Raw genomic sequence first — 18,335 nt, 5'->3', positions numbered from 1 at the left:
TGTAAATAAAAAAATTTTAACATCTGTTATGAGTCATGAGGCATAACCATCTCTACTGACTTGGAACATTTTCATTTTTTACCTGCAGCTCCTTTTTTGCACTTTAAAACTATGATGTGGCTATAGCCCAAAAATGGAGTAAAGGCCCTTTTAATTATCCAGATCTACATTTCCTGTTAACTGCTTTTCACTCTGTGTGAGGGTCCCTACATGCAGAGATTTCTGAAGGGAGGAAATTAAACCTTTCTCACTAGGGAAAATTTGGCTCTTAGAATGTGTTTAATGTTGCTGAAGTTGAACATGGACTTACTGTTATTAATAGAAAAACTGCTAATGATTGTAAAGTTTCTCAGCATTACATCAGACTTTCTCCCTTTGGCAAATCCCTTTGAAAATCAGAGTGGTTGTTGATACTTCCCAAAACACTTCTGTGTTGCACTGGGAGATGGTTGTGTAACCTTTCAACATAAAAAGTTCCTAAAAAAATCTTAAAAAAAAAAAAAGAAAAAGAAGGCTTTTGGACGCCTGGGTGACTCAGTCGGTTAAGTGTCTGCCTTTGGCTCAGGTCATGATCCCAGCATCCTAGAATCGAGTCCCACATAGGGTTCCTTGCTCAGTGGGAAGCCTGCTTCTTTTTCCTTCTCTCTCTGCCTGCCGCTCCCCTACTTGTGCTCTCTCTCTCTCTCTGACAAATATATTTTTAAAATCTTAAAAAAAAAAAAAAAAAGTTCCTGGAACAGCAGTTTGGGTATTTCTGTTTGCAATTGTCTCCCTGCTGGAAATTTTACATAAGAATGGCATATATGTTGAGGAGAGACATAGGAAATTGATAATTTTTTTTTGTTAACTCTCAGTATATGATCAGGGTCCATTGGACCCAATTTTAGTTTTTTAGTTTCCTTTTTGTGCAGTTTTAACTATATGTACAAGTTGATATTTCATCATGACTTTTGTTATTAGTGATCTTCAAAAGAGAAAGGAGAAAAAAATTTTAGATATGACATTTTATTCTATTATAATTATCATCAGGGCCCTTTTATAAATTTGAAATAAATTATGGAATTTCAATAATCTTTGCTCTTTTATCATTACTCATTAATTTATTTCCAACTATGCTTAAAAGACTAAAACAAATTATTATTTTTTTAAAGATTTTATTTATTTATTTGACGGACAGAGATCACAAGTAGGCAGAGAGGCAGGCAGAGAGAGAGAAGTGGAAGCAGGCTCCCTGCTGAGCAGAGAGCCTGATGTGGGGCCAATCCCAGAACCCTGAGATCATGACCCGGGCCGAAGGCAGAGACTTAACCCACTGAGCCACCCAGGTACCCTTAAAACAAATTATTTAAATGGGAGAATGATAGAATCACTTAAGATGATACAGTGGTAAAATGTATCATCACTAAACTATTTTTGCTAGTATTCCAAAAGTTAGATCCCTCTTTCTCTCTCACTCACATACACACATACATACGCACGCACGCGTGCGAACCCCAGAATGTCTTTATTAGCTGAAAGAGAACATTGTTGATAATTTATTATCACCAGACATTGTTTTAGGAATTTATATAAATTCTATTATTTGAATCTCACAAAATAACAGTAAGATAATAAATTATTACTTCTGGTTTATCAATAAAGAAACTAAAGGTCTGAGAACATATACAGTATTTTATATCTTATACTGTCTAGTATAGTAACTTATACCATGTAAACATATGTATTTTAACTAATAAATAATATTCATTTGTTCAGGGAAATGTATATTTCAGATCCATATAAGATTTTGAATAAAATACATGTTCATTTGTTAATTATAAAAAAATATTGAGCACCTACTGCCTATAAAATGTGGTCCCTGCCTTTAAGGCACATTCTAGTCTTACAGAGTGCTTAGACGTGTACAGAAGTAACCATAATACAGGGAAGAAAGTCCTGTTTCCTGGGATGACTGTGGTTTTGCAACAGAGGTGATTATTTCTCTTAGATGGAGGAATTCTCAATGATGGTGGATCGTCTTGTGCATTCATAAGTGGGGAGAAAAAGGGTATTCCAGAAGGGATTATTCCAAGCATGCAGCCGAACATAGGAAAGAGGGCAGTTTACATGTGGCCAGCTAATTATAGGTATAAATGTAACAACCTGCTTCTCTGAATTTCTCTGTTTTATGCCAATAGTTTGTTTCTTACTGCAATATTTGCTTTTAGATAGGAAGCATTTATTTACTCTTATATTCATGGATATTTATTCTTTTTATTAGTTTTATATGTTCATTGGGAATTACAGTCCTATATTGATAAATTTAATTTCTATGTGTTTTTCTTTAACATTAAATGTAACCCTAAAACCATAATATTAATGTCCATAGCTCTAATTGTTTTCAATTACCATAATATTAAGGTTAATAAAACAAATGTATGAGTAAATATTTATGTATAATTAATTTAGTTGGAATTCTATATTGAACCTACAAAAATCCAATTATTAATTATTATTGCCAATAATTTTTATTAATTCACATACTATTTTGCATACATCAAAATAATATCTTAATATAGTTTTCTATATTCTATTTGGTTCTAGTCCTCTTTTTTGTTGTGTTGCTTATGGGTCCCACATGGAGGCAGCAGACATAAAGATAAGAGACTTGCCAACAGATGGGTCTGGCCCCACTGCATGGCCTCAGGCATGGTACTTAGTCTCAATTTTCTCTGCTGTGAAATGGGGATGGACTACATACTTTGCAAGATTATCAATGAAGTTTAAATAAGATACTATCTATGTAAAGTCTTTATCCCATGTCTGGCATGGAGGAGATGTTCAAGTAGAGGTCACTGGGATTTCATTCCAGATTTTATATACTTCAGAGTACATAAGCTGACCAGAACCTAAAATAGGATACACTAGATGCTAACTCGAGAATGTCCAACCAATTAGACTTAAGGGAGGAGGTTTGTCAAATAAGTACATGAATCCCTAATGCTATTACTTTTGGATTATTTTGTTCTACTTAACTCTGGAAAGTTGAGTTTGTTAGCATTTTGATCAAAAGAACCATTAAAAACACATATTACAGTATGAGAAGGTAGAAAATTCTGATTGTATAACGTTGCACTTACTCAAACAGGAGTGTAGGCATTTTTTTTTGAAACAGCCATACTTTATTATCTTACAGATAAATCCAAAGCAGATGGCAAAGTTGCTGTGGTAGCCAAGAAAAGGGTAAGATCATGTTTCATTATATAAAATATGCAGACTTCAAATTCCATTTGATTAAAGTTATTTTTAAAAGAAAATTGAATTAATATTTAAAAGCAAAATGACATATTATGAGTTTTTTTCTCCTAGACATTGGTTGAGTATATGTTTCCTTTTTTAGGTTGACACTAGAAATTTAATATTTATGATTACTTATTTCACTGTTACAGAATTATCAGAAATTAGAACGATGAAAAATTTAAAGTTAACAAGTTAGCGATTGCTTTTATTTACATTGTATTTCACATACATACTCTCATATACTAAAATATTTTTTGTGTACCATATTATTGAAATGTGTGTGATCTCATGGAAAATTTAAATAATTAAAATCCACAGTTTAATATGAACTTTACCTTGAAGTTGAGAATAATAGCCATTTATATCAATCTAAACCTAACATCTTTTAAATAAAATTTGTAAAGTCAATAGCATTTTAAAAGAAGTTTAAAATTTAACACATCATTCTGTACATTGTATACAGGGAGATGTTTAACTACTTATTTTCAAAACTATGATTGGAATAGGAAGAACATTCTCCTCAAGTGACAGTATTCTTAATAGGACACTACTTAAAAAGAGAAAGGCCCAATGGTTAAATTAAATTCTTTTAGACAAATAATATATTGATGTCATAAGAAAAATAATTGTGATTGAAAGGAAAGCCTGTCCCTCTAGTTTTTCCTGCATTGAATGGGGGGGTTGGTGCAGGGCAGACCCAGGGAAGGTTGAGTGTAACCCGACAGAAGAGAAAAAAATGTTGGTCACAGACCTATAGATGAACAGGCAATGAGGTAAGCATCATTTTTGTATTCTGAGTATGTATATATTATGAGTCATTTCATTTTTGTATTATTTATTTTTATCATGAGTCCTTTTAAAAAATCTGATTTTGTTTTACACTTTTGCTTTTTGACTTGTAAAAGTAATCTGTATTTTTCACCGGCTAAATAATGTTGCACCTGTATCATAGAAGACAAGGTTGCCTTTTTCAAAGAAACGAAATAGTACTTGTGTCTATGTGTGACCATTTAGACAGGAACATGTGAGAGAGTGCAGGATTATTAATGTGGGTGGAATTGTTTATTTTAGTCTCTGCTAAAGGATATTAGAATCAAAAATGATACAGGTAATAATGACTAACATTTCTATATATTGCTTTATTTTTGCCAGTGATTCTCAATGAACATGGTACTACTGTCTCTAGGACAGTACCATTTAAAGTGTGAAGTTGCCTGTGAACTATTTATTATTTATTATTGGTCTGCAATGAGACAAGAGCAAAATATGACAGGAACCATTTAGAAAGTTGTATAGCAATTTGACAGAGTCACTTTTGTCTGTTGAATATAATGATAAAATAGAATTTATATTTTATATTTATTTTTATTTCATTTTTTTCCTAGTAACTTATTTTTAATTGTATAGAAGTATAGATCTGGGGCATACTGGGGGCAAAACTGGTCCTTTAAATATTATTTGAGAGACACTGCCCTATGTGTCTTGGAGTGTGTTGGGAATTTGTACAAGTGTCTTGGGCTACAGTAGTTTGGAGGAATAGAGGGCTTTTTGTTGGGCAATGCTAAGGAAACTAGCTATCTTGCAATGCATGGAACAAAACTATATAACGAAAACTCTTCAGCATTTGGCATGACTTTTGAATGTGCAGCTAGACTCAACAGACTACAAATATACAGTTGACCCTTGAACAACACGGGGTTGGAGCACTGACCGCTACAGTCAAAAACCTATGTATAACATTTGGCTCCCTTAAATTTAACTACTAATAACATGTTGTCAACTGAAAGCATAATAAAAACATAAGCAATCAATTAACATATATTTTGTATGTTATATGTATTATATGCTGTATTCTTACAATAAAGTAAGCTAAAGGAAAGGAAATGTTAAAATCATAAGAGAATATGCATATACAATACTGTATTGTAAAAAATCTGTGCGTCAGGAGACCTGTGAAGTTCAAACCTGTGTTGTTCAAGGGTCAACCATAATTGTATAGTGATTTAATACAAAGTAATACTGAAATATAACATGTTAGACAAAAAGCCGAGGAATTTAGAAGGCTTATCTTCTACTCAACATATTGTAACATATTTAGCTATGTACTTAACCATAAAGAGTAGAAGTGCAGTTACTGAGGTACCATGGAAAACATTTAAAAATCAGAAACAGGAAATTTGAGATGCCTTTTAACAGTCTTAAAATCAAATATTACTGAATTGACAGATAAATGAAATGTATTGTTCTCTTTGAATTTCAAAAAATAAACATTTAGAAATATTTCATAGTATTGCTACCCTTTATATATGTGTTAACACTTTAGAATTAATACTAAGAAATCTGCTACAGATATTGCATACGGAAATTACTTTTAGAAAATTATTTCTATTGTTTACCAATCTTACTCTGATATGTCCCCAAAGTCTACCTTAAAATTCTTCATTACATAAGTATAATATAAATATTAATTGCTTCTTTTTCTAATTTATTATCAAGACAGTCTTCTTCGGGGCACCTGGGTGGCTCAGTCAATTGAGTGTCCAACTCTTGATTTCAGCTCAGGTCATGATCTCAGGGTGGTGAGGTAGAGCCCCCCCATCAGCCTCCACACTCAACACAGAGTCTGCTTGAGATTCTCTCTCTCCGTCTGCCCCTCTTCTTGCTTTCACTCTCTCTTTCTCTGTCTCTCTAAATAAACAAATGAAATCTTAAAAAAGAGACATTCTTCCTCACATATTAAAAGTTTTGGCCACGTTATTTTCAAGTACTAGAGACTGAATGTGGCCCTGATGTGTTGTGGGATTTCTGTGATATTTTGTTACTAGGTCATCTCATGTCATAGCACACAGAGAATTATTTCCCCTATAGAGAATTATTTTCCCAAACTCATTTGGGAGAATATAATACTTCCCATTTTCTATGCTTGGGCAATCTATAATTTATTTTAGAATATTATCTCTCTTTAAGATTTCTTTTCTTTCATGATATAAAATGTCTTATCTCTTACTACTTAGCTTAAAAGTAGTTTCACACCCTTGCCAACACCTGTTATTTCTTCTGTTGTTGGGAATACAAGTTGGTGGAGCCACTTTGGAGAACAGTATGGAGGTTCCTCAAAATGTTAAAAATAAAACTACCCTACCATCCAGCAATTGCACTACTAGGTATTTACCCAAAGGATACAAAAATACATGCACCCTAATGTTTATGGCAGCATTATCAACAATAGCCAAACTATGGAGGAGCCCAAATGTCCATTAGCTGATGAATGAATAAAGAAGATGTGGCATGCATACACACACACACACACACACACACACACACACACACACACACAGGAATATTACTCAGGCATCAAAAATAATGAAATCTTGTCATTTACAATGACATGGATGGAGCTAGAGTATATTATGCTAAGTGAGATAAGTAAATCAGAGACAAATACTATATGATCTCACTCATAGGTGGAATTTAAGAAAACAGACAAACATATGGGAAGGGGAAAAGAAAAAAAGGAGAGAAGGAATCAAGCAATAGAAGACTCTTAATGATAGAGAACAAACTAAAGGTTGATGCAGGGAGGTGGGTGAAGGGTGTTAGGAGGACACTTGTTATGATGAGCACTGGGGGTTATATGTAAGTGAGGAATCACTGAATTCTACTTCTGAAACCAATATTGTACTGTATGTTAAATACCTAAAATATAAATAAATTTTTAAAAATGCATATACTCTCCTACAGTCTAGAAGAGAACTCAGATATTTAAATTAAAAAGAATTATATAAGAATGAATGAAGTGTGGGGTCCCTGGGCGGCTCAGTCAGTTAAGCGTCTGCCTTTAGCTCAGGTCATGGATCCCTACGTCCTGGGGTGGATCACTGTATTGGGCTCCTTGCTTAACAGGGAGTCTGCTTTTCCCTCTCTCTCTGCCACCCCCACTCATGCTCTGTCTTGCTCTCTCTCTCTCAAATAAATAAAATCTTTTTTCAAAAAAGAAGGAATGAAGTATGTCTACAATAAAGTTATAAGTAAAAACAAAAAAAGTAGTTTCTGTTCTTATGTCCACCACTACTTCCTGTTGGTACATTTTTCTATAGATCCTGTACAGATTGACTTTATCCAAACTTATTTATTCATGATAGGGATGACTGGCATTTATCTTACTGATTATGTCTTCAAATTAGTTGTTCTCAAGCATACACATATAGAAATGCATTTTTACTTTATGATAAATATATTTTATTTCTCTTTTATAGTATAGTTACAGTATTTTGAAATTATTAATGTAGTCAGATATATTAATTATGTTATAGGCTACAATTAACTGTAACAAGGAGACTCCATATTACAGGGAGTCATATAAGATAGGAGTTTACCTATCACTTTATTCTATACCTGACCAAAGGTGGGCCAATGATCCAGGGTGGGAGGAGGCTTTGCCCCACAAAATCATTTAGACTCCCAAGTTTTTTCTGTTTTATTGTTATATGAACCCCCAGGGTATGGTCCTAATCTCTATGGTCAAAAGTTGAGTGCACTATCACATCCACATTCTGGCCCATGAAAATAGGTAAGGTGGAAAAGGAGTACAAACAATTAGTTGAACAAGAAACATGAACTTGAAGCTGTGCATGTCATTTCTCTGACATCGCATTGGCAAAACTTAGTAATATGTCTACACCCAGTGCCAAAGGGAAGGAGGGGACTGCAGCTTCTAACTGGACCAGTTTAGATACTGGGGTTACAGTTAGTGGTCTGTGACTTTCATTTAAGAATAGAGAATGGTATGTTTCAAAATATTTCTTGTAAAAGGGATTGGTTAGGTCTGATAGAGCTGAGAAGCTTGTTGATTGTCTCATTTGACCCTCACAATACCAGTGGGAAATAGGTATTACCATAATTCTTCTTACAAAGAAACTGCTCCCAGGGGCATTAAGTGACTAACAGGAGAGGCTGAGCCAGGGTAGAATTCCAGTTCTGATAGTCCATAATACCACAGCTTCTTTTAACATTTCTTCGGTTTTTAAATCCCTTTACTATCTTCAAAATATCAAATCACTTTTTAGTGTCTTTTTAAGTATCCAAATCACTTTGTATATTTGACTCTTAAATAATCGGAAACTTCATCCTTATGAACAGGCACAATTCTAGCTTTAAAACAATTCTTCCAGGCACATGGCACATGGGTGGCTCCATCGGTTAAGTGCCTGCCTTCAGTTCAGATCATAGAGCCTGCTTCTGAACCCTCTCCTCCCAGTTCCTGGTCTCTCTCTCAAATAAATAAATAAATAAAATCTTAAAAAGAAAAAAAAAACCACAATTCTTCATCAATATAGTACTTTCAGATTATAAAACATTTATGCAAATATTGTCTTTCACTTCAGACCCTTGGGAAGAAGGCATAGAAGACAATATCATCATCACCTTACAAAGGAAAAAATTTATAGTTAGAGAAATCAAGGAAATCATCACAGCCACACAGTGCTCCTTAGGTAGTTTTATTTAAAATTAATTAGTTTTCCTTAGTTCTTATTCAAGTATTAGCAAGCTAGTCCTACTAGAGTTTGAGTGTTAATTTCACCTAATAAGTAGTTTTTATTTTTCTATACATTTTGGATATATGGCTATTGAAGATACTATATTTTTTAAGATTTTATTTATTTACTTATTTATTTAAAGATCTGAGAGAGAGAGTGTGTGTGTGCAAGCAGGCAGAGGGACAGAAAGAGAGGGAGAGAGAGAATCCTGAGCAGACTCCATGCTGAGCTCAGAACCCGAAGTGGGGCTCAGTCTCACGACCCTGAGGTTATGACCTGAGCTGAAACCAAGAGTCAGACGCTTAACTGACTGAGCCCCCCAGGATCCCCTGAAGATAGTTTTTTTTTTTTTTTTTAAGATTTTATTTATTTATTTGACAGACAGAGATCACAAGTAGGCAGAGAGGCAGGCAGAGAGAGAGGAGGAAGCAGGCTGCCTGCTGAGCAGAGAGCCCGATGCGGGGCTTGATCCCAGGACCCTGAGATCATGACCTGAGCCGAAGGCAGAGGCTTTAATCCACTGAGCCATCCAGGCGCCCCGAAGATAGTATTTTTTAAAGATAGAACTGTTTAATATAAAACTCAATATGTGGACAAGAAGAAGCTGTTGGTGTGAAACCAAAAGGCAATAATAATAATATGTATTAAGTGCCTTCTAAGGCCAGGTGTATACGAGTGTTACTTCATTTGATTCAACAACTATTACGTAAGAGAGTCAGTGTTGGGGCACCTGGGTGGCTCAGTGGGTTAAAGCCTCTGCCTTTGGCTCAGGTCATGCTCTCAGGTCCTGGGATTGAGCCCCCCATCGGGCTCTCTGCTCAGCAGGGAGCCTGCTTCCCCTCTCTCTCTGCCTGCCTCTCTGCCTGCTTGTGATCTCTCTGTCAAATAAATAAATAAAATCTTAAAAAAAAAAAAAAAATAGAGAGAGTCAGTGTTGTGAAAGTGTTTTCTTGAATGAAGAAAACAGGCATAGGGCTATTCACCACTGTCGAAAATTTAATACAGAGGTGAATGATAAAAAAGTAAGTTAATTGGCTGTATAGCTCCTTATCCTGGGTTGCGAATCCTAACAGTCTGTTGTATTTATTTGTATTTATGTAAACAAATGTGTATACATACATGTAAAAGTATTTTGTGATTGTCTTATTTTTACAACAATGAGATCTGATTATATGTTATTCTGTAGATTTAACACTTAGGCTAACAGATACAGATCTGTTTTTAATCTTCAGAGCCTACAATAGCAGATCTATCACGGTTAGTCAGTCAGCCCTATAGTGATGAGTGAGTGGGAGTTTTCAAGTCACAGGTATGGCTACATGTAGTGCTCTCATAAACCTCCTTGTTCATATATCTTTAAATACTGACGCCATTATTTTTGCAGGATAAATTCCCCAAATGGGCTTGTAAAATCAAAACTAACCACAGTGTCACCTGCCTCCCTTGAATTGTGAAAGGACCTTGAGGAATAAGTTGTCCGAGTTCTGTGTTGGCCTGTGCTGGGTTGCACTGGTGGTTGCTGCCGCCTCTTTGAACCAAGATGTAAGAATGTTGCCACCTTGAAAACCATTGCTAAGTGCCAACTGGGAGTAGTGCTTCTTGGGTCAAGTAGGAGAGCTATATCTAAAAGCCGCTGCCATTCCCAAAGGCCCCTTTGAGCTGTTCAGCCGTTCTGTGGCTACCCGTTAAGATCGAGGTGAGGAGTATTAGGTGCACACACCTTTTGACCTGACCACCACTCTGCCTAGTGGAGCAGTCTGAATGAAAGAGAATTAGAGTAAGCCTCACTAATCTCTGAGTCCCACTTGAAAAAAATAAGAAGGGGAAGATCTAGATTGTCTCTAAGTCCCTTTCTGCTCTAATATTCCATGAAATATTTATAACAGCTCGGTAAGTAATTTCAGAATGTCAAAGGACTTGTGCAGACCAGAGTAAATAATCCGGGTCAGTTGGCCCTAGAAAGAATGAAATGAAAGAATAAAAATAGTAGTGTATCAGGAAATGGGTGGAGTGGCTGATGCTATTACCTGTTACAGATTCTGAAAGATGTTTAAATATAAAACCAAGTATTCAGGAAACAGCATATTGTGGTGGACAGAATAGAAACTTATGAATGAACCAGATCTGACTTCTGTAGCTAGTTCTGCTACTTAGATGTGTGACCTTCTTTGTTTTAGAAACCAAATAATAATTACCTTGTGTGAGTGTTATAAAGGTAACATGTGTGTGAGTGTTATAAAGGTAACATGAAAAACAATTATAATAGGTTTGTGTTTACTGTATTTTAGTAGGTGCTTGTTTAATAAATGCCTAGTACTTCTCTAATTTCTAAGAAATAGGAAGGATTTAAGAATATTTAAAATTTTCAGATTTACAATATCATCATAGTTCTATTAGGTTAGATTATGTCAAAGTTTCTTTTTAAAATTAACTCCCACATTTTTTTTTTTAAAGATTTTATTTATTTGACAGACAGAGATCACAGGTAGGCAGAGAGGCAGGCAGAGAGAGAGGAGGAAGCAGGCTTCCTGCTGAGCGGAGAGCCCTAAGCGGGGCTCAATCCCAGACCCTGGGATCACGACCTAAGCCAAAGGCAGAGGCTTTAACCCACTGAGCCACCCAGGTGCCACTAACTTCCACATTTTAATCATGACTTAATTTTTTCAAAGTAATATAATAACATTATATTTGGAGGACAGAACTTTTTTAAATCATCTAAAATCCATCCGCACGAATAAAATTTTTAAATTAATTTTTGCATTTGTTTACAGTTGTTTATATATGCATGTTTATTTGCATAGTTTTAATCATTGAGCAATGTGCTATTAATGTTCATTTATGTATTGTATCACAAATCTTTTTCATGTTGCCTTATAGTTCTTATTACTTTTAAGAGTTGGGTTTTTTTAAATTAGTGAAATAGCATTATGAGAAAACAAAAAAGAGCAGATATAAATTCTTTCCCAACTATAATTTCACTTCTGAAAGAAAAGCCACTGTTAATAGTTTTATATACTTTATGCATATATAAATATATGTAGTATATATGCAAATAAATGTGAAAAACAATATATAATATTTATATGTATAAAATATATATACTTTATTAACATGAATGTAATGAATTAAACCTTACTTTTTTCATTCAATAATATATTGTGGACATCTGAGAAGAATGGGAAAGTCAGAGATCTACCAGATATACCAGATCTATCCCATTTGCGTAGCATATCTTTTTATAGAAGCTTTTTCATTTATTGAACATTCTCCTGGACATTTAGGTTGATTCTGGATTAGCAAAATTATAAATAAAAATGCAGCAACATCATTGTACACAAATCTCCTTAAATGTTTCTGTAAATATTTCTACACTAAAAATTGCTAGAAGAGATCTTGCTGAGTCAAAGAGTAGGCACATTTTCAATTTAGCCAAATTGCTAAACATCTCCCATCCAAAAAATCCCCCAACGTTATGGTACCAATTACAGTCCCGTTACTAGTGTAAGGGAATGTCTAGACTGCCTTAACATGCCAACTCTAGCCATTACCAGTCTTTTTTCTTTATAAATTCTTTTCTTTTATTTTCATTATAAATTTATGTAATACATCCGAGGGAGAAAATACCAAAGGTTCCAAAATGTGTAAAATGGAAAGTTCAAGTCATTTTCTCCCCTCTTGTTGCCCCATCTCTAACATTTTACTATTTCAAAATCTGGAAATAAGCATCCTTGTACATTTTTGCACAAATTCAACAGAATAATTCCTGTAAGTGAAATGGCTGGGGTAAAGGATGTGAGTATTTAAAATTTGTTTATGTATAAGGAAAGACTGAAAAATTGTTACATATTGAGGGAAACTATGGAGGCGTAACAACCAAATGTAATGTGAGATCCTACTTTGGGTCCTGAAACAGAAAAAGGACATCAGTGGGAAAACTCATGAAATTTGAATTAGGTCTTTATTCAGTTAATGGTTTTGCAGCAATGTTAATTTCTTGTTTTGATAATTGTACTATGATTTTGTGTAATGTTAACATTGGGGGAGGCTGGGTGAAGACCATGTGGGAACTCTTTTGAGCTATATATGTAACTTCCTGTGAATCTAAAATTATTTCAAAATAAAAGTTAAAAATTCCAGTCAAGCATTGTCAAATTCTCTTCAAAACAATTATATCTGAGTACTCCTACCAGTGCTTTTCCTACTCTCTTGCCAGCTTTAGATATCTTTACATATTTGCCAATATTTAAAAGGAGATATAAAATAATAATAACATTGTTTTCATTTGCTGTTATCTATTTTTTTTTTTACTTTAATGAGGTTGAGCACTTTTTTTTTAGATTTTATTTATTTATTTATTTATTTGAGAGAGAGAGAGAGAGAGAGCACGCACAAGTGGGGGCAGCAGCAGGAGGGGGATAAGCAGGGAGCCCGATGCAGGGCTCCATCCCAAGACCTCAGGATCATGACCTGAGCCAAAGGTAGACATTTAACTGACTGAGCCACCCAGGCACCCTGTTGGAGCACTTTTTAATGCATTTATTGGACTTTGTATTTCTTCTGAAAACTATTTATACCCTTGCCTGTTTCTCTCTCTCTCTCATTTTTTTTATAATTGAATTGTAGGTGTTCTCTTTAATTATTGATTGTTAATACTTAATATGCTGCAAACATTTCAGTTTCCCTTTTTTATAATTTTTATATTTTAAATTTTATATTTTAAATTTTTTAAATAATTTTTATATTTTAAATTTTATATTTTAAATTTTTATAATTTTTCCCTTTTTTATAATTCTTTTGCTGTACTTACATAGTAAAAAATTTTTTTTTCTTTTAGGATTTTAGAGATTTTGTGACATGCTTGGAAAGACTGCCCTTTCATTAAACAAAATATGTTGTGATTCATTTAATCTTTCTTTAATTCCTGTTGGTCACACTTTGATGAAAATCTCCATGAATATTGCTTCCTTTCCCACCACATGTTTGGTTTCCTTCTGACAGCTCCCAGTAGGAGGATCCCTGGGACAGTGATAGGAATACATCAGGTTGTTCACTCTCACCAGCAGTGCATACAAATGCCACAGTCAGTGACAGGTGTTCTCACATAAAAATGTTGTTGCCAGTGTACATCATACTTTGTTGTTTTAATTTGCATTTCTGTGACTTGTAATAAATTGCCTGTGTCTGAGTTCTTAATATTATCTTACAAATTTATATGAATACTTTATATGCTAGTAATGAAAATATAAATTTTTGCCATCATTTCAGTATATGCTTTTCCCAGCATATTGCTTGTTTTTCTATTCTTTTTTTCCTGGAAATATGGAGGTTAAATATTTGTATGTGGTCACATCTGAATTTCTGAGATTTTTTTATTTCTTACTTAGCATAGGCTTCTTCATAGATAATAATGCAGTGGAGTGAGTAAGAAGAAGAACATCTAGAGGTAGACTGTTGAGGTAACAATCCTGGCTCTGTCACCTACTAGCAATATGATCTGAAATTAGCTACTTTGTAAGCTCTCAATTTCCCGTTAAGTGGGAAGAATGGAAGTATTGCAAAGACTCTGACTCTGACAATTTGTGTAAAGATTGCTCTAACAAGTTGTGTAAAGCACATAACATAGTGCTTACAACATAGAAAACATTTCACAAATGTTAGCTATTATGGGAATATAGATTTATTTCTATATGAGATATGAGGATAGGGTATAAAAATTTTATGCAACTTGCTAAGATGGGGTTCAGGACATGCTACCCCAAAGATGGCATCTTGGTATATTGAATATTTCAAGCTGAAAGATTTTATGAAATGGCAGGTGCAGGAAGAATTTTCTGACTTTTTCTGGAGCAGGTTATAAGAGCCTCATGTAAGATATCATCCTTACAATGGAAGGAAAGGAGGTTTCTTATCTCTAAAGGTAGAGGGAACCTGAGAGGAATCTGAGGGAGTAAGCCTTGCCATTTCCACAGTTTACTACACTTAACTCCTACCCTTTCATATCCTGTCACATTTTCCCATGACCTTCTACTCTTCAAACCTAGCTTAAAAACTTAGGTTTAACTGCTTCTTTGGATGTTCATGTCCTTAATGAAGGCTGCCATGTCACATAAAACTTACATTAAATAGGGGCGCCTGGGTGGCTCAGTGGGTTGGGCCACTGCCTTTGGCTCAGGTCGTGATTCCGGGGCCCTGGGATCAAGTCCTACATCGGGCTCTCTGCTCCATGGGTAGCCTGCTTCTCCCCACCCCACCCCACCCTCTGCCTGCCTCTCTGCCTACTTGTGATCTCTGTCTGTCAAATAAATAAATAAAATATTTTTTTTAAAAAAACTTATATTAAATAAATCTGTATGCTTGTTTTTGTTTGTTCTTTTTTAAAAATGTATTTACTTATTCGAGAGAACCCCCAAGCAATCACCCCACTAAGAGTGGAGCCGAGTTGGGGCTTGATTCCAGGACCCAGAGAGTATGACCTGAGCTGAAATCAAGAGTTGGACAATCAACTGACTGAGTCACCCATGCGCCCCTAAATCTATATGCTTTTTCTCTTGTTAATCTGTTTTTTTGTTACAAGGGCCTCCCTGGAGAAATTAGAAGGGTAGAGGAAAAAGATACTTTTCTTTCCTACACTGCCAGTTATTCCAATACCATTTATTGACTAACAAGTAATGTTTCCCTTCTTTACTCTTTTTTATCTTCCTTATAATATCTGCCATCTTCACTATGTGACATACGACATTTAATATGTCAGAATGCCTACTTCTCTATCTATTCATCTATTGGGTCTTAAATTTCAAATTGCTTTAGTTATTGTTTATCTTTTCTTTAACATGTATATTTGTGATCCTTCATTAGTATAATCTTTAAAAATTATTCTCATAGTTCTTATCTGTTTACTTTTTCAGATTGTATTATGTCGTTGCATGTGTGTGTGTGTATGTATGTATTTTCTGTATATTATTGTGTTTTGACATTTTGAAAAACCTTTCTGGCTGGGGAAGAACTGCCCCTTACCAGTAGCAAAGGATACATCTTTCATATGCAAATCAACCAGTTCTAAACCCTTATTCCTCAACTAACTTCTTAGCAAACTCTGAAATACCAAGCCAATATTTCCATTGCCCTCAGTCATCCCATAATTGAATACCAGGCAACTGGTGACCATTCCTATAGGCCAGAGCCCTCCAGAATTAATGAAACTAGCCAGTCCTGAACTGTTCACCCTACCCAACCTTTCCTTTCCAATGGAAACCCCAATAAAGGCACAATTTAAATAGTTTTAACTACATACAAATGAACTTTAGAATTACACAGTTGAAGCCCCCAAGAAAAATTGTGTTGAGATAATGATTTGTATTGTAGAAAATCTATGGGTTAATTTAGGGAGAAATTATATATTTATAATGTTAAATACACCCATGTAGAAATACAACTTGTCTCTCTGTTTCCCTTTAGTTTTTTTAATGTAGAATTTTACATATTTCTAATTAAGACTATCAGATAGTATTACTAATTAGAAAAGGATCTCTTTGTCATTATGTTTTCTAATTTTTTTGGCTTATATACAGAAATTATGTCTGTATGTATGAGTATCTTTTTTCTTAACACTTCGCTTTTATTAGTGCCAAGAGTTTAACTTGTAACACTTTGAAAGACAAAATTAATGATCACTGTCTTGATTTATACATTTATGTATGAGGAAATTAGGCTATTATATTTTCTGATGAAAAAATATTTTTCTCCAAAATTATTGTAAAAATTCTTCATAATAAGTAGGAAATTTTCATTAGCCCTGTCGCAGGATAAGTTGCCTACATTTTATGACTAGATGTCTAGATATTTGTGTTAATTAATAAGTTTGCTATTAATATGGAATTCATGTACTGCAACTCACTTGATTCACTAGCTTTATATGTATCCTTCCCCAAAGATAAATATTATAATAGATCCCTACTGCTGGCTTCTAGCCCCAGGCAGAGAGAAATCTCTGAAAAGAATAGTAAGCAGAGGAACCCCTTGGGAAGAGTCACAGTCAGAATTCAAAACTCATTTAGTTTCCTTTTGGATTCTACTCTGTGGGCATCATTCACCTTTCTATAGGCCAGTGTTCCCCAGACTTGAATCATTCAGGTATTCTATCACCATTTTGCCATTTGCTATACTGTTAGTTACTATAGTTTTCTTTCATTTGGCTTATCTTTTTCTTAATTTAACTTTTTAATTGAGGTTAAAATTTAAACACTGTGGAAGATACTAAGTGTAGAATTTTGTGATTTTTTCTTAAATGTATATACACTTATGTAACTACCATCCCTGATCAAAATAGAGAATATTTTCTATACCTGAAATCTAAATTTTAAAATGTAATTGCACTATTTTGTTGTGCATTTGCATTTTTAAAATACATAGAAAAATATATTAATATATATAGAAATTACCCATTTATCACTTTAAATCATCAGTGGAAATCTTAACATAAAAAGTTATTTTCATACTAATTTCAATTAACTTGTACTCAAAACATGGAGGGTAACTGGGAAACTGCACCACCACAAGGCAATGTTGTGAAACAGACTTCCAGGGAAGTGTTTTTTGTTGTTGTTGTTGTTTTTAAGATTCTGTTTTTAAGTCATCTCTACTCCCAACTTGGGGCTTGAACTCAAAACCTGGAGATCAAGAGTTGCATGCTCCACTGACTGAGCCAGCTGGGGACTCTTGGGGAAGTAACTTTTAACATGGTACTCTTTAATAACTCAGTAACTAAAGATGCTTAATTAGGTTGCAAGGTTTACTTCTTTTATCTTGAATTACAATCTATGGGAATTCTATAGGATAACTATTAGCAGTAAGATACAAAATTAGATAAAATGGATAATCTTGGATAGCCAAAGCTTTTTATGTACCATTTATGAGAGCAAGCAAAGATCTCTTGACTCAGAGTACCTGTTTTCTGGTGTGGATGATTATATTTGCTCTTTAAATTTTATTTATTAAAGTTTTAAATGCAGTAATGTCTGCACCCAGTGTGGTGCTTGAACTCATAACCCAAGATCAAGAGTCACATGGTCTTCTAACAGAGCCAGCCAGGCACCCTTGCTCTTTAAATGTTAAGGGGTGGGGGGGAGGATTTACTTTGGGATTTATGTATTTGCTTAACCCTTTCTTTGCTTTGACTTTCAGCCCATGGATCTGACTTTAGCCAGATTGATCTCCTCGTCATTCTCATAAGATGGGCAGTGGGAGTGGGAGGAGCCTGAGGGATGAGGAGAAATGTGTCTTCAATTCTGTGAAGGCTGAGAGAGGTGAGGGAGCTGTAGAAGAAAAATTTGAAGATAGCAGAGATTGGTTTGTAGGGTTGAAGGAAAGAAGCTGTCTTTATAAAAGTTTAAGGTCAAGCAGTAAGTGTTGATGTAGAAGCCACGGCAAGTTATCCAGAAGATCTAGCTAACATAATTTATGAATGTGGCTCCATTAAACAACTCTTTTTCACTGTAGATGAAATAGCTTTATTTTGGAAAA

At 34.5% G+C, this 18,335-nt stretch overlaps 1 protein-coding gene across 2 annotated transcripts in view; it reads left to right on the top strand.

Annotated features, from left to right (window-relative positions):
- Positions 1–18,335, top strand: part of LOC111155185 (zinc finger CW-type and PWWP domain containing 2) — an 81,420-nt gene that overhangs the window by 44,229 nt on the left and 18,856 nt on the right. For both annotated transcript variants that reach the window (XM_022515283.1, XM_022515282.1), the window contains exon 4: positions 3,176–3,222. In XM_022515283.1, coding sequence (XP_022370991.1) covers positions 3,176–3,222 — 47 coding nt within the window. The remainder of the gene's footprint in view (positions 1–3,175; positions 3,223–18,335) is intronic.

This window comes from Enhydra lutris, unplaced genomic scaffold (assembly GCF_002288905.1).
Source record: "Enhydra lutris kenyoni isolate GAN:26980312 unplaced genomic scaffold, ASM228890v2 scaffoldscaffold39, whole genome shotgun sequence".
NCBI classification, from domain to species: domain Eukaryota; kingdom Metazoa; phylum Chordata; class Mammalia; order Carnivora; family Mustelidae; genus Enhydra; species Enhydra lutris.
The sequence above is the reverse complement of the archived record's forward strand: the minus strand, read 5'-3'. Positions and strand labels throughout refer to the sequence as shown.